This window comes from Heptranchias perlo, unplaced genomic scaffold, assembly GCF_035084215.1.
Source record: "Heptranchias perlo isolate sHepPer1 unplaced genomic scaffold, sHepPer1.hap1 HAP1_SCAFFOLD_73, whole genome shotgun sequence".
NCBI lineage: Eukaryota > Metazoa > Chordata > Chondrichthyes > Hexanchiformes > Hexanchidae > Heptranchias > Heptranchias perlo.
In genome coordinates, this window is record NW_027139761.1 from 1,360,825 (window position 1) to 1,383,114 (window position 22,290).

Consider the following 22,290-nt stretch of genomic DNA (forward strand, 5'->3'; position numbering starts at 1 on the left):
AGTTTTCATGGGGTCCAGAGTCAATGTTGAGGACTACCCAGGGCCACTCCCTCCTGACTGTATATCACTGCACCGCCACCTCTGGTCGGATCTGTCCTGCCGGTGGGACAGGACATACCCAGGGATGGTGATGGAAGAATCTGGGACGTTGGCTGAAAAGCATGATTCTGTGAGCATGGATGTGTCAGGCTCTTGCTTGACTCGTCTGTGGGACAGCTCCCCCAATTTTGGCACAAGTCTCCAGATGTCAGTGAGGAGGGCTTTGCGGGGTTGCTGGGCTTGTTTTGACCTTTGTCGTGTCCCGTGCCGAGTGGTCCGTCCGGTTTAATTCTTATTATGACTTTTTTTTCAGCGGGATTTATACAGCTGAGTTGCTTGCTGGGCCATTTCAGAGGGCAATTAAGAATCAACCACATTGCTGTGGGTCTGGAGTCACATTCAGGCCAGACCGGGTCAGGACGGCAGGTTTCCTTCTTTGAAGGATATTCGTGAAGCAGATGTGTTTTCACGACAATACGGGAGTTTCATAGTAACCCATTACTGATACCAGTATTTTAATTCCAGATTTTATTTAATTAATTGAAATTAAATTCCTCAGCTGCCGTGGCGGGATTTGAACTTATGACTTGGAGAATTATTCAGCCAGGCCTGCTGGATTACTATTTCAGTAACATTACCACTCTGCTACCGTACCGTATCTGGACAATAACATATTGATTTCACTCTGTTTATTAATTAGTATTAAAAGACCCGCATTCCCACCGGTCACACGGAGATGGGGCCTATTTTTAATAAACTATTATAGGTGACGTTGGTTCTAAAAAATAAAGGTGACTAAAAAAGCAAAAAAAAAAACAAATAATGCGATTTGGTTCCAGTTTGGTTGTGATGAAGAAATAAAGTTGTCGTTGGACCCAGTCTCACCTTTATTCTGCCATTGAAAACAGGCCCATCCGTGTGAGCCGTGCGAATGCGGGTTGATGTTCGGGAGCCCGTGGGCCACGGACTCTGCCTCAGGCTGATTGGGACATTCCGTTACTGCGGGTTAAACAGCGCTGCTATAAAAAGGGGGAGTCGGCTTTCCATTATCATTTACTTAGGAGAGTTCGCTTGTTATAATGGAGGGGTTGGGGATGCTCGGTTTGTTATTTGTTGTAATCTGTTCAGCTCAGCCGCCCTCTCTTCTTTCCCCGCCGATAAATGTTGGTTATCTCCTGAAAACCGCAAAGACTGCGGATTTCCGGGAATTGAAGCTAGTGAGTGTGTGCAGAGAGGCTGCTGCTTCGATGCGGGGAATCGGGATGCGCCGCCGTGTTTCTATTCACTGGACAATCTGCCAGGTGGGTGTATTCTTGGTCCGTCTATATTCTGGGCCAGGACTTTCCAGGGTCACCCGCAATCCAGCTGCTCTGCTTCCCTGGACAGTTTCATCTCTCTCCTTGTCCGACAACGCCAGTTGGAAATTCAAACGTTTCCAGTCCGGAGAGTGGAACTGGTGGTGGGATTGGGAGCTTGCAATCCCGCAGAGTAGATTTGATGGTGGGATTGGGGGTGGCTGTTAATCAGATACAGAAAGGGCAATAGTTAATCGCCCTTTGACCCAGTATCTGCAGTTCGAATCATTCTACTGTTGCTCCGTGACTTGGGAGTCACACTGAGGAAGGGCAGAGTGAACGAGCTCCGGCACCTGCTGTCACTGACCATTTGGATTTGATATTTGATTTCTATCGGAGATGCGGGCAATTTAAATCCAAGCAGCGCGGTGATGAGCTGTAGTTGGTCCACTGGTTTCCATTAGACAGATAATGGGACGGGACGGGATAGAAACTGAAACATGGATGGGGTTTGTCCCCCCTCCCGGTAACGGTCCCCTTGACCCTCCCCGTGGGGCAACTAACCGCCTTTCATTGACTCTCTTGCAGTCTGCACCAAGGATGGGCGGGTCCTGATCGCGATCTCCAAGGATTTGACGCTGCCTCCTGTAAACCTAACAACCCTCCATCTGAAGGATGGAGACGGAGCTGAGTGCAGTCCAACCGTGGCCTCTGCAGACACTGTGCTCTTTCAGTTCGCAGTCACTGAATGTGGCGCTACTCAGCGGGTAGGTATTGCGGGCTGGGAGCCCCATCGATGGCTCAGTTCGGGACTGATGGTCTTCTGTCTCTTGTAGCTGGACGGGGTGAACATCCTGTATGAAACGGATGTGTTGGGTGAGTTTGAGATCTTGGATGGCGCTTTGGGATCGGTGACCCGGGACAGCCCTTTCAGGTGAGAATAGGAGCACATTCAGCGGGTAGAGACAGTGAGGAGCTGAATTCTGCAGCCGTGTCCGTTCTCTTGCAGGCTCCATGTCCAGTGCAATTACAAGGGAAGCCAGGAGTCTGATCTGCAGGTGAAGCCCAGAGTTTACACCCTTTCTCCACCACTGCCTGCCACTGAGGCCGGGATCCTGCTTCTGGAGCTGAGAATAGCGAGAGGTAACGAGTGCTCGCTGATAGTAGTGTCCAACTTCAAGCTCTCTCCAAATAGTGCCCACCCTTCATTTTTCTCTTTACAGATGGTGGCTACCGGAGCTGGTATGTGGCCAGTGACTACCCGATCCTGAGTGTGCTCCGGGACCCCGTGTTTGTGGAGGTTCGTGTTCTGAACCGGAACGATCCGTCCCTTGTGCTGGTGCTCAATGACTGCTGGGCGACCCCCACCCCCGAGCCGTATTCGGGGATCCGATGGGACCTCCTGGTGGACAGGTGAGGGAGTGTGGGGATTGGGGAGGGTGCGACATGGGCGGATGTTAATACAGATCGTCACTGGAGTCCGAGTTAATGATGGCGGGGGGGTGTGGCGGAGAGATAGTCCTTCGAAGTTGATATTTTGTTCCAGACGCTGGTGGAATAGGTTTGATGTAACCGTGTGACTCCCTCTCTGTCTCTGTTCCAGGTGCCCCTTTGCTGGTGATAACTACAAAACCCGCCTCCTCCCGGTAAACGCTGCTTCCCATTTGCTGTTCCCAACTCACCATAATCGTTTTGTCGTCCGCACGTTCGCTTTCTGGGACCGAGTTTCGGGCCGGGCTCTGACCGGGGAGGTGAGTTTCCTTCAGTGCTTCTTTCCCGGTCACTTGGTATCACTTGTTCCCTGGCTCTTAAGTGAGTCGGTTGACTAGAAGCATTAATCTGCTGACTGTAACCTGTGGGACTGACTATACCGCACTGTCCCTTTACAAGTTTATTTCCACTGCAGTGCTGAGGTTTGCTACCCTTCCACCCGAGAGAACTGCACGGCTCCCTGCAGCCCCAGTAAGTACCTGTGATCTGAATAGAAACTAAACGCTGATGGGGAGGGTTGGGTGTGGGACATCTGGACATGGGGCTCTCTCAGCAAGGGGCCGAACACTGGGCACAGGGTGAATGTCCCGAATCTGGCGGGTCTGGGAACTTGGCCAGTACCATTCGGTGCAGGTTTCCATTCGAATAGCAATCTAGGGCAGCGGGTCTGAGCACATCTTGCACCAGGTCAGTAATTGCGAAGGATGCTCTGATCCTTGAGCTGGGATGAATGAGGTATTTTTGGTACCTTGCTACTTGCCCGGATGCTGAGTTGCCCTACTTGCCGACCCCTGAGGAGCAGAATCCTCCCATTGTTGGCACGGGTGTGTTCCACATCCGGTTCGGAGTAGTCCACCCTTGGCCTTGGAGAACATTAAACCAGCATCTAACTATCATCATTCTGACACTGGGAATTCAGGGTAGAACCGAACCGTTGTCCCGGGGCCGGACACCTGGCCAATCTTGAGTGTCTCATAAAACTGCGGGTCAAAGTAGTGCATCAAAGTGTCTCCTTCACCAGGAGACCAGACTGGCCATTGTGGCAGCAGCGATTGCGAACTCTGCTCAGTTTGCACGTCTGTCTGAGAATCCGTTTGGTGAGAACCGGATGGAATTATAGCCGGAACTGCAATCTCCAAACTCTGTCCGGTACCCAGGGCCCTGATGTGTTTTGCATGAAGCCATCTGATTCAGGATTTCCAGACAGCAGAAGATTTCATCATTCACCATGAACTCTTGTCTCTTTCTCTCCTTCGCCCCAGAGAGGCGAAGAAGCGCCGATGACCAGTCTGGGGTATTGGTGACCGCTGATGGGCCCATCCTTTTCCTGGAAGGTGAGGCGAGATTGGCTGTTCTGATCCACCAGGACGAGAAAGGTAAAGCAGGGAGCTCCAACTGTGTCTAGTGATGGAGTAACTGGTGCCCATCTAACCCTGACTTCTCCCCACAGATACTGCTGTTGATTCCCCCTTCCGTGTTCCTGGATTAGCGGTTGGGGTAGCGCTGCTCTCCGTGGCCCTGTTGGTCGGGACTGTTGCTATATGGAAAATGGAGCAGGGCCGCAGGGTAGGCTCCGAGTGCAGCTCCATGGAACTGTAGATGTCTGTTGGATAATAAAATCCTGTGAAAGATGATTGCTAGTCTCGTGTTATCTTCCAAATGGTCGTTGGGTTGTACTCTTTGCAGTGAGTTAACTTGATGTCTGTTTTGAGAATTGTTTTTGCTGCAGCCAACAATTGCAACATCCCCAATTCGGAATGAGATCCGGGTCAAAGCTGTGGTGGGTTTGTCCTAAAATGGTGTCGGGAAGGAATGGCTAGCTCCCTTGCTTCGAACTCTGATCCTGTGTGTTGGTCCTGGGCCCATATCTCTGGAATTGCCTCTTCCCTGAAGGCATCGATTGACCAGTTTGCCAAGCCGGGAGAATGTTGGGCTCTCTCCTTGCACGACCACTGGCTGCTGGTCTCTCTGGCTACAGGAACAGGAGAATAGACGAGATGACTGCGTGGCTACAGGGATGGTGTCGGAGGGAGGGATTTAATTCCTGGGACTTTGGGACCGGTTCTGCGGAAGATGGGACGGGTAACACCGGAGCCGGTGTTACCCGTCGCATGGGGGTGTTTGCTAGTGCTGTTGGGGGAAGGTTAAAACTAGAATGGCAGGTGGATGGGAACCAGAGCAGGCAGACGGAGGAGGGGGAAAACAATGAAAGAAACAAGACAGAACGGGCAGAAGCAACAGTGGCAGGCAGAGAAAACATGGGGCCAGAGTGCAAAATAATACTAGGATGACTAGCAATCTGGAACAGTCTAAAGGTGTTAATGTGCGGATCATTTGCAATAAGTTTGATGAATTTACAGCGCAGATAGATATTAACAGGTATGATATCGTAGCGATTATAGAGACATTGCTACAGGGTGACCAAGAATGGGAACTGAACATCCAGGGGTATTCAATATTTAGGAAGGACAGGCAAAAATGCAAAGGAGGTGGGGTAGCGTTGTTAGTAAAGGAGGAAATCAATGCAACAGTGAGTCAGGATATTGGCTCAGAAAATCACGATGTGGAATCTGTTTGGATGGAGTTAACACCAAGGGGCAGAAAACGTTGGTTGGGGTTGTCTATTGGCCCCAAGCAGTAGTGGAGATGCAGGGGAGGGCATTAAACAGGAAATTAGAGACACAGGCAAGAAAGATAAACCATAGTCAGACTTAAATTTACATACAGCTTGGTCAAACCAAATTAGCAATAATACAGTGGGGGAGGAATTCATGGAGTGTACATGATTTATTTCCAGACCAATACATTGAGGAAACAACGAGAGAACAGGCGATCCTAGATTGGGTATTGTGCGATGAGAAAGGATTGATTAACAATCTTGTGCGGGCTCCCTTAGGGAAAAGCGACCGTGACATGATGGAATTCCTCATTAAGATGGAGAGTGAAGTAGTTAAATCCGAAACTAGGGTAGTGAATCTAAATGAAGGAAATTACGAAAGTGAGTTGGTTAGGATAGATTGGAGAACTTGACAAAGGGATGACGGTGGATAGGCAATGGCTAATATATAAAGAACATGTGGAGAAATTAAAACAATTATTAATTCCTGTCTGACACAAAAATAAAACAGGAAAGGTGGCTTAACCGTGGCTTACAAAATAAATTAGCCATTAGTATTTGTTCCAAAGAGGAGACATATAAAATTGCCAGAAAAAGCTGCAGGCCTGAGGATTGGGAGTAGTTTAGAATTCAGCAAAGGAGGACGAAGAGGGGGAAAAGTAGAGTGAGTAAACTGGCTGGCAACACACAAACCGACTGTAAAAGTTTCTATAAATGTCAAGAGAAAAAGATTAGTGAAGACAAATGTAGGTCCCTTACAGTCAGATGCGGAACAAAGAAATGGGAGAATAATTAAACACATACTTTGGTTCTGTCTTCAAAGGAGGACACAAACAACCTTCCAGAAATGTTAGGGAAGTAAGGGTCTACTGAGGGAGAAACTGAAGGAAGCCAGGATTAGTTTTAAAGAAAAAGTGCTCGGGAAATTAATGGGGCTAAAGGCTGACAAATCCCCAGGGCCTGATAATCGACATCCCAGAGTACCAAACGAAATGGCCCTGGAAATAGTGCATGCATTGGTGATCATCTTCCAAAATTCTACAGACTCGAACAGTTCCTTCAGATTGGAGGGTGGCAAATGTTACCCCACTATTGAAAAAGCGAGGAAGGAAAAACAGGGAATTAAAGATCAGTTAGCTTAACATCAGTCGTGGGGAAAATGCTAGAATCTATTTTGAAAGATGCGATAACAGAACGCTTGGAAGGCATTAACGGGATTGGACAAAGTCAGCATGGGTTTATGAAAGGGAAATTATGCTCAACAAATCTACTGGACATTTTTGAGGAGGTAACTTGTAGAATAGATAGGGGTGAACCAGTGGATGTGGTGTACTTGGATTTTCATAAGGCTTCTGATAAGGTCCCACACAAGAGGTTAGTGTGCAAAATTAAAGCACATGGGATAGGGGGAATATACTGCCATAGATTGAGAATTGGTTGACAGACAGGAAAGAGTAGGAATAAATAGGTCTTTTCCCGGGTGGCAGGTAGTGACAGGTGAGGTACCGCCGGGATCAGTGCTTGGGCCCCAGCTATTCACAATATATATCAATGATTTGGATGAGGGAACGTAATGTAACATTTCCAAGTTTGCAGATGACACAAAGCTGGGGTGGAATGTGAGCTGTGAGGAGGATGCAGAGAGGGTCCAATATGATTTAGACAAGTTGGGTGAGTGGGCAAGAACATGGCAGATGCAGTATAACGTGGATAAATGAGGTTATCCACTTTGCTTGTAAAAACAGAAATGCAGATTATTATCTGAATGGTGAGAGATTGGTAAAATGGAGAGGTGCAACGAGACCTGGGTGTCCTTGTACACCAGTCGCTGAAAGCGAGCATTCAGGTGCAGCAAGCAGTTAGGAAGGCGAATGGTATGTTGGCGTTCATTGCAAGAGGATTTGAGTACAGGAACAGGAATGTCTTACTGCAGTTGTACAGGGCCTTGGTGAGACCACATCTGGAGTATTGTGTGCAGTTTTGATCTCCATATCTAAGGAAGGATGTCCTTGCCGTGGAGGGAGTGCAACGAAGGTTTACCAGACTGATTCCTGGGATGGCAGGATGATGTATGACTGGGCCTATATTCACTAGAGTTTAGAAGAATGAGGGGTGATCTTACCGAAACATATAAAATTCCAACAGGACTAGACAGACTGGATGCAGGGAGGATGTTCCCGTTGGTTGGGGAGTCCAGAACCAGGGGTCACAGTCTCAGGATAGGGGGTATATCATTTAGAATCGAGATGAGGAGAAATTTCTTCACTGAGGTTGGTGAACCTGTGGAATTCTCCACCATAGAAGACAGTGGAGGCCAAGTCATGAGACGTGTTCAAGAAGGAGATAGATATAATTCTTAATGCTCAAGAGATCTGGGGAAAAAGCGGGTTCAGGGTACTGAGTTAGACATCAGCCATGATCATTTTGAATGGCGGAGCAGGCCCGATGGGCCGAATGATCTACTCTTGCTCGTATTTTCTTTGTTTCTATGAAATTGATAAAAATAAAACAGTCTTGACCCCCAATAGAATATGACGTGTAGCATAGATATTAATGAGAGGAAGTGAGAAGCGTTCCCGTGGATTGGCTCCGTGGCTCAGTTGGTTAAAGAACTCCGGTCCCAGATTCAACTCCCCGTGGTGCTTTTGTGGAATTTATGATGTGTCGTGAATTTGACCAGCAAAAACAACGTGCGGTGTTTGTACTTTGTTCAGGGTCCAATACGGAACTTCTCAGAACATCTCTTTAAAATGCCCTTTTATTTTACAGACTGACCCCTCATAGAATGTGAGCGTAACATCTTAATGTAAGGACACGTTCTTGTTTCTGGGCTCGTTGAGGTCGGGGTATAATTTACGATTCGAGGTCCATATTCCGGAGAATCCCCAATTTAGCCTTAGAATTTTTATCTTGAGCTGCGATTCAGACTTTTGCAAAGAGGGAAAAGAAGTCCCCAAATCACTCCACCTCTATCTCAAACGCTTTCGGAAGAAGTTCAGTTCAAACAATCACTACCTTTCAAGGCACGTCAATAACCTACACTTTCATTGAACGAGCTTTGCTTTCAATTGGATTCGACCTTGAAACCGCTCTGGGCTTTCATCTCACTGAAGCAGAGTCTGGCCGCTTTGTATCTGTGAGCATGTCACTGACCAGGTTTGCATTGATATTGGTCTCTTTCAATTTTAATAATTTCACCAAGCCTCAGGGAAAAGAAACCGAGAATCGAATTGTCCCTGCAAGTGAAGAATTGTAGGGATTGGTGCGCCAAGCAGATCTGGAAAATGCACAGTGCGGTCGCTCAGGAATTTCAAATCCACCCCCTCTCCACTCAGCGATCATATTAACTGAACTTTACTCTGGCCTTGTGTCACCGCGCTGAAATCGAGTATTTCTCCGGCACGTTTCTCTTAACTTCACAGTTGCTGGTTTAAGTGTGAAGACCGGCTCGTTGGATTTTCACTCCTGCAAGCTTCACGCAATCATATTGGAGAAGTAAACTAACAGTTGACGGCTGTTTTATTGGTGGCTGCAATCATAAAGTTTAGCTCAGTAAATTATTGGTTTAGCAGGTGATCTCTTCGTCTGTTTCGGTGGTGCGATCACTTAGCGAGAAAGTGTGATGGTTCGAACCCTGATTTCATTTTCCCGAAGGATCCATCGCCTCAAAGTTCCAGGGTTTCAATGTGTGTTTGGTCTGCAAGAAAATGTATCGTGATCATAGCCGGCTGCGCAGGGCTGATATTCCACCATTTACCCTGTGGTCGGAAATCAGGCACATGAAACATAGAAAGGAATGGAACAGTTGCTTCACGGAAATCACAATTCAGAACCCATTTCTTTTAATCGGGTTTATTTTAAATCAGTTAACCCCTGCCTTAAATAGTAGACTCAGGACTGTCTCACAAACAGGTTAAACCTTCATAGAATAATTACCACAGTCATTTTTAGACTGGACGCCGCACGGCGACTTTGCTGTCAGTGAAGAGAGACGGGAAAGACCAAAGTGCCGTTTGCCCCTCTCACTGTGGCCGTGAAGGACTGTGTTCAGGCAGAAGTTCTGTTCCCACCGGACGATCCTCCCCCCAGATTATCCTTTCTGAGCTCTCGCCAGGTGATGCTAAACACTCAGGTGGGAAAAAACAAAATCTACAACAAGGTGTTTAAAACAAAGCTGATTTATTTAACACATATCCAGAATATTAAACTCCAGCTCAGATATAGGGGTTATTAATATCAGCAGTCCTGCATGCGATTAACAGCAGAATCCAAGCCCTGCAATCAGATGTGAACTCGCTGGTGTCTCAGCACGTCTGATGATTGAGCGAATCCCTCCACACACGGATCACAGAATGATAGAAAGTTACAGAACAGAAGGAAGCCATTCAGCCCATCGTGTCTGTACCGACCGAAAAAGAGCTATCCAACATAATCACACTTTCCAACACTTGGTCCATAGCCCTGTAGAATACCGCACTTCAGATGCACATCCAAGTACTTTTTAAATGAGTTGAGGTTTTCTGCCTCGACCACCCTTTCAGACAGTGAGTTCCAGACCCCTAACACTCTCTCCGCTTCTGTGTATCCTGTTACTTTTTCACTGCTGTCCGGAAGTCTATGAACGACTCCCACCAAAGTCTTGCATTCTATTCTGTTGCTAATTTCTACGCAAAGCCTTTCTACTGCGTGCTATCCTTTACTGATATGTCTTCTTTCTAATGCAGTAATAGTATCACTCCTCAATACCGCCATTTCCAATGTCCCTATCCTTTCTAAACGGCTTATAACTTGAAATATTTATCTGCCAGTCATGCCAAGTTTGTAGTCAGGTCTCAGTGATGAGCACTACGTCATGCACTATAAGCTGAATTTACGCTTCTAATTCACTTGTTTTATTTCTTATGCGACGTACATTAATGCATAGAACATTTAATTGGGCAATAGAACTTGTAATACCCTTATGCCCTGATGTTGTGTTTAACACACTTGGTAAATAATGTTGGTGAGCTGCAGACATAAGTGATAACATCGGATTATGTTATAGTGTCAGTAATGGAGACCTGGCTCAAACAAGCGGAGGAATGGCCACTTAAATATTCCTGGCTACAAAGTATTCAGGAAAGGGAGGGAAAAAAATGAGGGGAGGGGGTAGAAGGGAGCAGCCACTATTGATCAAAAATACTGTTACAACGGTAGAAAGGGTCGCCATGCTTAAGGGTTCAAAGGCAGAATCTTGTTGGTTAGAATCAAGGAACAATTGAGGAGCTATTACGCTGCTGGATGCATTCTACAGGCGACCAAATAGTGGGAAGGAGATAGAGGAGCAAATTGGCAGGTAAATTGCAGAAAGATGCAATAATTTTAGAGTAGTGATAAAAGGGAACTTCATTTATCCGAATATAGACTGGGATATAGCAGTGTAAAAGTCAAAGAGGGCGAGCAATTCCTGAAATGTGTACAAGAGAAATTTCTTAATCCGTATGTTTTCAGCCCAACGAGGAAGGAAGCAGTGTTGGATTTATTTAGGGGAAAGAAATGGGGCAAGTGGAGCATGATTCAGTGGGGGAGCATTTGCAGCAGGTTTAGTGTAGTTATGGACAATGCAAGGAAAAATCAAGTATGAAAATACTCAACTGGGAAGAGCGAATTTCAGCGAGTTGAAAAAGGATCGGGTCCAGGTGGATTGGAATCAAAGATTGGCAGGTAAAACAGTAAATGAGCAATGGGAGGCTTTGAGTGAGGAGATAGTTCGGGTACAGACTGGACACATTCTTACTCGGGAAATGTTGGGCACGCAAAACTAGAGCTCCCTGGATGACAACAGAGTATTTGCGACAACATTTTGTACATTCTGAATACCAATATCCGGACAGGTGTGCCCACGGTTATCAATCACAACCTCCTCACTTCCACGCTGACAGATAAAAAGCAGCCACATTCTGCTTGAGTGAGATTAAATCCGAGAGCGGTTTCAAGGCCAATTGCAATTGCGAGCAGAATGCATTCAGAAGACGTGAGATCATTGAGATACCTCCAAACACCTTGCCAGTTTGAATAGCAGCTCAAGATCACAGGTCGGGGGGGGGGAAAATGAGGGCTCGTCCGGGATCTCTCACATATTTTAAACAACACACCCGAAGCGAGAATCATACCCCAAGACCAATGAGCCTGCTGGAATAAAAAACGCAACAAGCAATAGTTTCTGAGTATCAGCGGCCACTTTCCCCACATATCCCTTGAAGCACCGTAAATAAAAATGTGTCCGTACATTAGTGAAGAAACATAAAGCCAATTTCTGCTCTGTTGGGTTTTGTTTCGGGCTCCTGACGCTGATAAAGATGATTGGGGACAGTTGATGAGTTAATGGTTGTAAGGGCGCAGATACTCCGGTGTGAGGGTGCAGATCCTCCGGTGTGAGGGTGCAGATCCTCCGGTGTGAGGGTGCAGATACTCCGGTGTAAGGGTGCAGATACTCGGATTTAAGGTTGCAGACAATCGGATGTAAGGATTTGTTGCCACGACTGAAATGCGGCTGAGAACTGTTGTTATTATCCAAGGCAGCGCTGCAGGATCCTTTCATGATCTCTCACAAATCAACTGAAACCCATCGGAATGTGAATACAATTTTGCGTTTCCAAAATAAAAGGGAGTGACATTCATTGTGGAAACAGTCTGGTGTCGCTCACTGCAGAAATATCCATGTCAGAGTGAAGCGGCTCTCCTGCAACCTTCGGACATTGTCTGTCAAGAAGAATTCAGATTTCCGCGAAGCCAATAACAGGTTAAATGGTGGAAGATCGGCCGTGCTCAGCTGGCTATCGGAACCGGGCATTTGTTTTGCAGCCAAAACAAACATCAAAAACCAGGAAATGCGAGACCATGAAGATAAAAAATACCCTACCGTCCCTGGGTGGGCTCGAACCACCAACCTTTCGGTTAACAGCCGAACGCGCTAACCGATTGCGCCACAGAGACAGCACATGTTTGATTCTGAACCACTGATTCAACGAGCTAAAAATTCAGGTTGCAGCGATCACTCTGACCTCTCTCTTCGATCAGTTTCCTTTTCCAAAATAAAGTGTGTGAAGTTTGCACGAGTGAAAATCTGTGCTCTATCATTCCTGAACATTGAACTCACTTTGCCATTGAACACTGTATGTTGGAGGACTCAGTCCCCTCGTGGTCGAGAGGATTGATTATTCGAGCTGTGATTCGCCATTCTCAATTCCAGTAATATTCAGGTTTGCTGAAAATGAGATGAGATGAAATGAGCAGGTCCGACGAGCAGGTCTGTGACACGACTCGGTGTCTACAAAGTTGTCCCGTGCACTTACAGTGAAGCGGACGGCAGTTTTCACTCTCAAACAAGTAACTATGATGTTAAGAAAAAGTGTCGATGGTAGCATGATGTGGAGATGCCGGTGATGGATTGGGGTTGACAATTGTAAACAATTTGACAACACCAAGTTATGGTCCAACAATTTTATTTTAAAATTCACAAGCTTTCGGAGGTGAATGTCAAGAAATCCTCGAACCTCTCGCATTGATAAATCACAGAACAATACCTGGTGATGACAGACAGTCTTTTCAACTGCCCGTTGCCAAGGCATCCAAAGTGTTCAGACAGATAGGTGTTACCAACAAGGCCACCGAATATACAAACGGCCAGAACAAAAAAAAAACAGAGAGAGAGGCCGAAACATCCGGAAGGAAAAGACAGCAATTGACCCGTTATATTAAAAATAGATAACTTTTGTTCACTGGTGGGGTAACGTGTAGCGTGACATGAACCCAAGATCCCGGTTGAGGCCGCCCTCATGGGTGCGGAACTTGGCTATCAATTTCTGCTCGATGATTTTGCGTTGTCGTGTGTCTCGAAGGCCGCCTTGGAGTCCGCTTACCCGAAGGTCGGTGGCTGAATGTCCATGACTGCTGAAGTGTTCCCCGACTGGGAGGGAACTCTCCTGTCTGGCGATTGTTGCGCGGTATCCGTTCATCCGTTATCGCAGCGTCTGCATGGTCTCGCCAATGTACCATGCTTTGGGGCATCCTTTCCTGCAACGTATGAGGTAGACAACGTTGGCCGAGTCACAGGAGTATGAACCATGCACCTGGTGGGTGGTGTCCTCTGGTGTGATGGTGGTATCTGTGTCGATGATCTGACATGTCTTGCAGAGGTTACCGTGGTAGGGTTGTGTGCTGTCGTGGACGCTGTTCTCCTGAAAGCTGGGTAATTTGTTGCGAACTATGGTCTGTTTGAGGTTGGGTGGCTGTTTAAAGGCGAGTCGTGGAGGTGTGGGGATGGCCATAGCGAGGTGCTCGTCGTCATTGATGACATGTTGCAGGCTGCGTAGAACATGGCGTAGTTTCTCCGCTCCGGGGAAGAACTGGAAGACGAAGGGTACTCTGTTGGTTGCGTCCCGTATTCGTCTTCTGAGGAGGTCTATGCGATTTTTCGCTGTGGCCCGTCGGAAGTGTCGATCGATGAGTCGAGCGTCATATCCCGTTCTTACTAGGGCGTCTTTCAGCGTCTGTAGATGTCCTTCGCGTTCCTCCTCGTCTGAGCAGACCCTGTGTACTCGCAGGGCCTGTCCATAGGGGATGGCCTCTTTGACGTGGTTAGGGTGGAAGCTGGAAAAGTGGAGCATCGTGAGGTTGTCCGTGGGCTTGCGGTAGAGTGAGGTGCTGAGGTGTCCGTCTTTGATGGAGATTCGTGTGTCCAAGAAAGAAGCTGATTCTGAGGAGTAGTCCATGGTGAGCTTGATGGTGGGATGGAACTTTTTAATATTATTGTGTCGTCTCTTTAGTGATTCTTCGCCGTGGGTCCATAGAAAGAAAATGTCGTCGATGTATCTGGTGTATAGTGTTGGTTGGAGGTCTTGTGCAGTGAAGAAGTCCTGCTCGAACTTGTGCATGAAAATGTTGACGTATTGGGGTGCAAATTTGGTCCCCATGGCTGTTCCGTGTGTTTGGGTAAAGAACTGGTTATCGAAGGTGAAGACATTGTTATCCAGGATTCCAGGATGAAGCGGATGAGTTGTAGGATGCCGTCTGGCGATTGGCTGTTGTTGGTGTTGAGTATTGATGCTGTCGCAGCGATGCCGTCATCGTGGGGGATACTGGTGTAGAGTGCCGAGACGTCCATCGTGGTGAGAAGTGTTCCTGGTTCAACTGGTCCGTGGGTACTGAGTTTTTGTAGGAAGTCTGTCGTGTCGCGACAGAAGCTGGGGGTTCCCTGTACGATGGGTTTCAGGATGCCCTCGATGTATCCGGAGAGGTTCTCACACAGGGTTCCGTTGCCTGATACGACAGGACGTCCGGGTGTGTTGGCTTTGTGTATCTTTCGGAGGCAGCAGAAGTCTCCCACGCGGGGAGAACTTGCGATGAGAGCGCGTAGGATGCTTTGAAGGTCTGGATCGAAGGTCTTGATCAGTTTGTTGAGCTGGTGTGTGTGTTCTTTGGTCGGATCTGCGGGTAACCGTCTGTAGTGTTCCTGGTTGTCCAGTTGTCGGTATGCTTCTTTGCAATAGTCCGTTTTGTTCTCTATGACGATGGCTCCTCCTTTGTCCGCTGGTTTGATGATGATGTTGCGGTTGGTCTTGAGAGCGTTGATGGATTTGCGTTGTGCTCGGGTGACATTCTGGACTGTCTTCTGAGTGCGGCTGATGAATCTGTCATTGACGCATTTCCTGACAGCTTGAGCATACATGTCAAGCTGAGGGCAGCGATCTTCCGGAGTCGTCCAGTTTGACTCTTTCCTCTGCTGTTCCGGATCGTTGATTGTCTCATTGGGTTCGCTGCTGAAATCTTGTGGTTTGTAGAAGTATTCCCGGAGCCTCATTCTCCTGATGAATTCCTCTGTGTCCGGCGCGAGACTAGTGGGGTCGATTTTGGTGGTGGGGCAGAAATTGAGCCCTCGGCTGAGAACTTCGATTTCGTCTGGTTGAAGGGTGTGGTCGGACAAATTGACGATAGCCTTCCCTGTGGTTGCAACCGTGGTACCAGGGGAAGCTTGGTCGATGCTGGTGGTGATGCCGAGTTTCTCAAGCTTCCTGCTCTTGGTTTGCATGCAGGAAGCGTAGTTCTGTTGCCTTGTCTGTTTGGCGGTGTCTCGTCGCTGGTCTGCTGTGTCCTGAGCACAGCTTGACAGTATGGACTCTATCTTGGTTTCGAGGTTGCGGCGTCTGTTGTAGAGCTGGTGTATGAGATGGTTGCGGAGTGTGCGAGAGGTACGAAGGCAGAGTCTCTCAGCGTAGTCTGTGTTGTATATCGACTTGAGTGGTTTCGTGATCTGTAGTCCTTTCGGGATCTTGTCTGCTTTCTTTCAGCTCTGTCGAAACTTGATGTCTGTGTCGATATGCGCGATCTTCTTGGAGATTCTCTCCACTTTTAGCCGGCAGTTTGTGGTGTCGATAGTGGCCACGATGTGGAAATGCCGGTGATGGACTGGGGTGGACAAATGTGAGGAGATGCACAACACCCGGTTATAGTCCAACAAAGAAAGTCAAGGCTAAACCTTTACCAATTACTCGTTAGGCCTCAGCTGGAGTAGGTTGTTCAATTCTAGGCACCACCATTGAGGACGGATCAAATTGCTTTGGAGACGGTACAAAGGCAGTTTACCAGGATGATACCAGGGATGAGGGACTTCAGTTCAGTGGAGAGATCGGAGAAGCTGTGATTGTTCTCCTTAGAGCAGAGAAGGTTAAGTGGAGACCTAATAGAGGCATTCAATATCATGATGGGTTTTGATGGAGCAAGGAGGGCGAGACTGTTTCCTCTGGCAAGCGGGCAGGTAACCAGAGGTCTTAGATTGAAAATAGTTGTCAAAAGGGGAATTGAGGAGAATTTCTTTCCACACAGAGGGTTCTTAAGAGATGGAACGCACTACCTGATAGGGCGGTGGAAGCAGATTGCATAGGATCTTTCAAACGGGAATTAAACATTTATGTGAAGAGCACTAAATTGCAGAGCTATCGGGGTAAAGTGGGACTAAACTGGACTGAACTTTCGAAGAGCCGGCACAGGCACGACGTGCCGAATGGCCTCCTTCCGTGCTGTAAAATTCTAAGATTCTATGGTTCTACAAACCTAAAACTTCTCTCATCTAGAAGATGTCACCAGGCGGTGGCTATATTTTACGTGTTTCCGTCCTTCTGAAGTGTGATCGAACCGTACCAGAAGTTTCCTTCAATGAGTAAGGAAGGAAGGTATCTGTGTAAATATCAGATATACACGTGGATGGTACCGTGGGAACCAGATACACTGCTCATTCCAGTTACTTGTTTAGCAGGAAACAGCGATCATTCTCTTCATCTGTCCTTGCCTGAAGGAAAATGAAACAAACTAAACTACTCAGTTCTTTGTTATCGCTTCTTCTACTGGTTTACGTCCACTCACCGAGAATGTGACGGAGAGATTGAGATATTGCATTGGCTTTTTACTTTGTAATCTATTATCCTTTGTAATTATTGCAAGAGACGGATCCAACCCAACTGTCTTGTGCCTGACATTATCATTGATACTAAGATGTGCTATAAATGAGTTTCTCCGAATTGCACATTGCGGACAAAAGCTGAACACCGAAACTTGCTCTCATACCAGTTTCGCATCGCATCTTTGGGTGGGAGGTGGGTTGCTGTTTGAAAGTAAAGAATCTTGTAAAATCAGCCCTCCAGAGCAGTAACCGCGAAATGTATTCAGGACACTTTCTGTGAGAGGCCTGTCTGCAGAACGAAAGAGGACTTCCGCACTGCAATTCTGGAATCCTTTCCTTGTTGGCTTCTCAACCGATACAAATACTGAGCAGTGATATTTTGTTGCTGAAATTCACAAAGTGCTAAATATCACTCAGGAAACAAAAAAACACGACTGGGAGTCGAACGCACGATCGCCTGTTGAAAAAACAAGCGCTTTGACCAGCTGAACCACGGCGCAGAACCACGTTGCTAAACAAACACATCTTCGGACTGATACCTGTGAGCTGCCGAAGAGCAGAGAAGGTTAATTTGAGGAATGCGGGTCCATTTTGAAGTCATCCATTTCTTTTGTCGATTTCTCTGTGTTTCCCGATACTGTCTGTGTCTCTCGCTGTGTTTTTCTTTGTGAGTCCATCTGTGAGTTGATTCTGATCTAATGCATGTGTTTGTGTTTGTGTTTGTTTCTTACGTGAAATAAATGAGGAGATCAAACAGTGCTCCCTTTAAGACTTGTAAAAAATTTTACAACACCAATTTATAGTCCAGCAATTTTATTTTAAATTCACAAGCTTTCGGAGGCTTCCTCCTTCCTCAGGTGAACGTTGTTGGAAATGGGGAATTTAAGACTGAGGAACTAAGAAACCAAACTTAATCGCAAGATATTGTTTGTTTTGTAGCAGTAAATGAAATATGACACCTTGAATGATTTCGGTTCAGTTATGTGCAAAAAGAAACTGTGACCCGAAGATATTTAGAACTTGTAAGTTGTTGCCAGAAACGTTACGTTTGCAACTCAAGGTGTGTTTAATTTCGACAGGGCATGTTTCGCTAGTTTCGTATTATTTAATTTGCGTTAAATGAATGAAATCGGAAATAATCGCAGCGACCATTACAACAGTCTAAACCATTCTAATATTAAAGGTAACAGAAGATGTTGAGAACAGTATCGAATATTCTGCAGGATAATGAATATAAACAGAAGGAATAGTCGCCAACAATTCCAATAGGGAATTCAACAGAAACCTCTTTACCCAGAGAGTGGTTAGAATGTGGGACGTGCTAAGAAAAGGAATAGATGAAGAAAATAATATTGATGCATTGAAGAGGAAGCCAGATAAGCCCATGAGGGAGACAGGAATAGAGGGGTATCCTGATATGTTTAGATGAAGTAGGGAGGGAGGAGGCTCGTGTGGAGCATAAACGCCGGCAGACACCAGTTGGGCCGAATGGCCTGCTTCTGTGTTCTTGTTTCGATGAAACTCGATGAATATTTTTTGGTGTTCTGCTCCCACGTGACGCTGAGAGCCACAGTCACGACTTCCTTCCCGCCGACTGCAGAAATCTTGGGCGGGAGGTTAGGCCGTTGGACTCGACACTCACTGCGGTTTTCCTCGCTCAGGTTGTCTCCTTGATTGCAGAGCATTCTCTCAACAATCTAAGTTTCAGCTTTGAATTTGAATCCTCTCCCTGTGAAGAACAGGATTCAAAAAACGGCTAGAATTCGTTCGGCTGCGTTTGGTTAAAAAATCCCGTTTATATGTTGATGCACAAGCTTGTTGCAGTTAATTGGAAACATGAATAATATTTCAGCGTAAATCGGATTTCGTGGCAGTTATTAATTAGAAATATTTCTGTCTTCTTCAATGTTTTTTTATGAATTGGAGATTTTTGATTAAAACTGTCCGCTTTATGCGGGACTTGGACACTGGGCTTCTCGCATTTCAATCAGTGCAAGTCCCTATGCTGGCGACTCATGCAACTTTATTAGAATCATTCAATTGTTGGGATTGGAACCCACGCCTGCAGGGAAGATTGCGACATGAGCTCAGCACCTTACACCCTGTAGGCCATTCTGATCCCTGGAGCTGTTACACTGAAGCCCAGAGAACACGCAAAAAGGAGCCTCATCATCTGCTTCACAAAAAATTCAATCTGCTGGACGTCCAGCTCTGCCAGGCTGCATGTTCTTTCATACAGGTTTCCAACTGGACAAAACACTCTTCTGCCGTGCGAGCATTGGTGCTTCAGATGTACTATTCTTGCTTGTAGTATTTCTATTCCTGTAACAGTAGATCCTGAAGTGCAGGGTGGAAAGTATCGTGTCTGAGTCGTCTCAGGCGCTGTTTTAAAGCTCCAGATAAATCCCACATTTTGTAGATGGATCAAAATCATAGCCTATGGCTCCAAAACCACAGCCTCCCTCATGTAAACAAGTAATACTGAAGCGCTGCTTTTAACCTCTCATCTGCTATTGGAACACGATAGGCCGGAGGAACCACATGGCAACACCAATAAGGAGATGTCGTTGGAAGAAGACCAATTGTTCCTTCAACTCCGTTCGAATTGTTCACAAGCAAAACGATTGTTTGTTCCAAGTGGGAATCGAACTCACAATCTCGGCATTCCCCGAACCTTTACTGACATACAAATACCGCGTATTTCCATGTCCCACTCTGCTGGAAAAGATGCGGACATGAGCCGCACTTACCTATGAAAACGTGTCTTGTCCCCTTGATGAAACGAATCCTGGATTCGAGCCAAAGTCTCTCTGGGTACATGATATCGAATCGCAACGCTGCAATCATTTGAAAGCGGCACGGACACGATGGGCCGAATGGTCCATCTTTGTGCAGCAACTGTCCATGATTCTCATTGCTGCACTTTTCGCTTCTTTTGCATTCTCCGCTGGACCACACTTCACCATGATTTTCTGTTGATACGTCAAAACAAACATTGCGACTAACCCTGACAGCAGTGGGATTCGAACCCACGTCCCCGCAGAGACTGGAGCCTAAATCCAGCGCCTTAGACCGCTCGGCCATGCTGCCACGAACAAAGCTCATCATTACTGAAACATGAGGCTAGTGATTGAAATCCGGCTTTCTTGCTCTTTATCATCTGGGTCCAGTGCTTTTGAATTGTGCAGGAAGGAAATTAAAGGGCTTTCTGAGCCCTTCCTGCATTTAACACTTGATCAAAAAACTTGTCATCGAGCTCCACGTTGATAAACATAGAAAATTGAGGACAGGAGAAGACTATTCAGCCCCTCGAACCTGCTGCGCTATTGAATTAGATCAGGGGTTATCTGTGTACCAACTCTATTAACCCGACTGTGACACATATCCCTTGATACACTTTCGTGGAAAAATCCATCGATGTCAGTCTTCAATATGTGAATTGACCCAACATCTTCAGCCTTTTGTTGAAAAGAGTTCCAGATTTCTAAGACACTTTCTGTGATAAAGTGCTTCCTGATTTATCAGATGAATGGTTTTGCTCTACGTTTCAGATTAAGCCCCCTCATTCTGGATTCTCCCAACAGAGAGAGCTGCCGAAACCCGAGATTGTACAATAAACCTGTAAATCTTCTGAGAAGGTATCAGGGAGTTTAATGGCTTCTTCGTGGTGATCCGGTCGGGCAAGGGGATCTGAGATAGGGGATCGGATTGTCAGAGGGTGTCAGATAATGTAAGGGGTCTCCGTGCATATTCGTCAATAAGGGGCACTCAGTGTATCAGAGAACGTAAAGGACGCTGAAAAGGTATCAAAGAGGATCAGGGACTCTCTGAGGGGATCGGAGAAGGTAAGTTACAGAACGTATCGGAGAAGACAATGAGCTCAGGGAGAATTAAAGGGGGTAAGGGGCGTTCTGGAGGGATCAGAGAGGCTCATGGATCCAGAGTTATCATCTTCTAAACATTATATTACTTAATATTTAATAACAGCAAAAAATGAATCCGAATTGAACAGATAATCTGCCGTGTCCCACGTGCAGGGAATCAAAAGGTCGAATCGGGACGGGACTGGATGTTTGCCAGTGCTCACGGTTTTCTTTCACACAGCTCATTGTTGTATCCGTTTATAAAACTGGATTTCATTAATTGAAGATAAGAGGTTGCACCTGTAACCCTTTGTGAGCAATAAAATGTGAACCACCCAACGTGGGGCTCGAACCCTCGACCCTGAAATCAAGAGTCACATGCTCGAACGACTGCGATAACCGGGCCCACTGACAACATTTGTTGCCTCTTCTGGCAGGGAAGGAGCAATTGGTTTTGCTTCATTGCGTCAATTTGTCCAACAATCTGAGGAAACTTCCTTCTGAACACCCGATCTTCAATCTGGAGTCAGTCTGATGATTTTTTTTTACTTGTCGTACAGCCCCGCGTTGAGCAGTATGGGAACATCGGGACAGGAGAATACAATTCAGCTCCTCGAACCTGCTGCGCTCTTCAATTTGATCATGGGTGATCTGGACATCAAATGTGCCCTGTGATATTTTGTTGCTCAAATTCACAAAGTAGTAAATATCACTAAGGAAACAAAAAGGTACCGCTGGGAATCGAACCCAGGATCTCCTGTTAACGAGACAAGCGCTTTGACTAGCTAAGCCACGGCGCCAAGTCACGTTGGTACAGTATTACATCTTCTCACTGATATCTGTCAGCTTCCTTTGAGCACAGACGGTGAGTTTGAGGAGTGTGGGGCCATTTTGCACTCATCCATTTCTTTTGTCTGTTTCTCTGTGTTTCCCGATGCTGTCTGTGTCTCTCGCTGTAATTTTCATTGTGAGTCCATCTGTGAGTTGATTCTGATCTAATGCATGTGTTTGTGTTTGTGTTTGTTTCTTACGTGAAATAAATGAGATCAGACAATTCTCCCTTTGACACTGAAGAACGAAGCAGCCAAACCTGACAACAAGATATTGTTTATTTTGATGCAGTAAAAAAAATGCCATCTTAAATGATTTAGGTTTTGTTCTGTGCAAAAAGAAACTGTGACCCCAACGTGTTTCAAATACTTCGCTTTATAAGTTGTTGTCAGACACGTTACGATTGAAACTCAAGGTGTGTTTAATATCGGCAGGGAATGTTTCGCCAGTTTAGTATTGTTCAATTTGCATCAAATTAATGAATTCGGAAATAATCGCAGTGATCATTACCATAGTCTAAACCCCTCCAATATTAACGGTAGTAGAAGATGTTGAGAACAGTATCGAATATTCGGCAGGATAATGAAAATGTACAGAAAGTATAGTCGCCAATAATTCCAATAGGGAATTGAACAGAAACCTCTTTACTCAGGGACTGGTTTGAATGTGGAACTCGCTACGACAAGAAATAACTGAGGCCAATCGTATGGATGCATT

General features: G+C 46.3%; 1 protein-coding gene, 1 long non-coding RNA gene and 3 other non-coding genes across 5 annotated transcripts; 2 read left to right on the forward strand and 3 right to left on the reverse strand.

Moving 5' to 3' along the window:
• Positions 1-1,220: 1,220 nt before the first annotated feature.
• LOC137318786 (uncharacterized) lies at positions 1,221-2,254 on the forward strand. Its single transcript, XR_010961982.1, has 3 exons — positions 1,221-1,340; positions 1,923-2,101; positions 2,171-2,254. It is a non-coding gene; the product is annotated as an uncharacterized lncRNA (long non-coding RNA).
• Positions 2,255-2,341: 87 nt separating this feature from the next.
• Positions 2,342-4,424, forward strand: LOC137318780 (zona pellucida sperm-binding protein 4-like; the record flags this gene model as incomplete). Its single annotated transcript, XM_067981430.1, has 6 exons — positions 2,342-2,477; positions 2,558-2,747; positions 2,938-3,085; positions 3,847-3,922; positions 4,088-4,201; positions 4,315-4,424. Coding segments are annotated over 6 exons (774 nt in total), but the record flags the coding sequence as incomplete, so codon positions are not given.
• Positions 4,425-12,343: 7,919 nt separating this feature from the next.
• trnan-guu (transfer RNA asparagine (anticodon GUU)) lies at positions 12,344-12,417 on the reverse strand. The gene has a single exon. It is a non-coding gene; the product is annotated as a tRNA-Asn (tRNA).
• A 7,470-nt stretch (positions 12,418-19,887) lies between these two features.
• Positions 19,888-19,969, reverse strand: trnal-uag (transfer RNA leucine (anticodon UAG)). The gene has a single exon. It is a non-coding gene; the product is annotated as a tRNA-Leu (tRNA).
• A 1,499-nt stretch (positions 19,970-21,468) lies between these two features.
• On the reverse strand, positions 21,469-21,542 carry trnat-cgu (transfer RNA threonine (anticodon CGU)). Its single transcript has one exon. It is a non-coding gene; the product is annotated as a tRNA-Thr (tRNA).
• Positions 21,543-22,290: the final 748 nt, after the last annotated feature.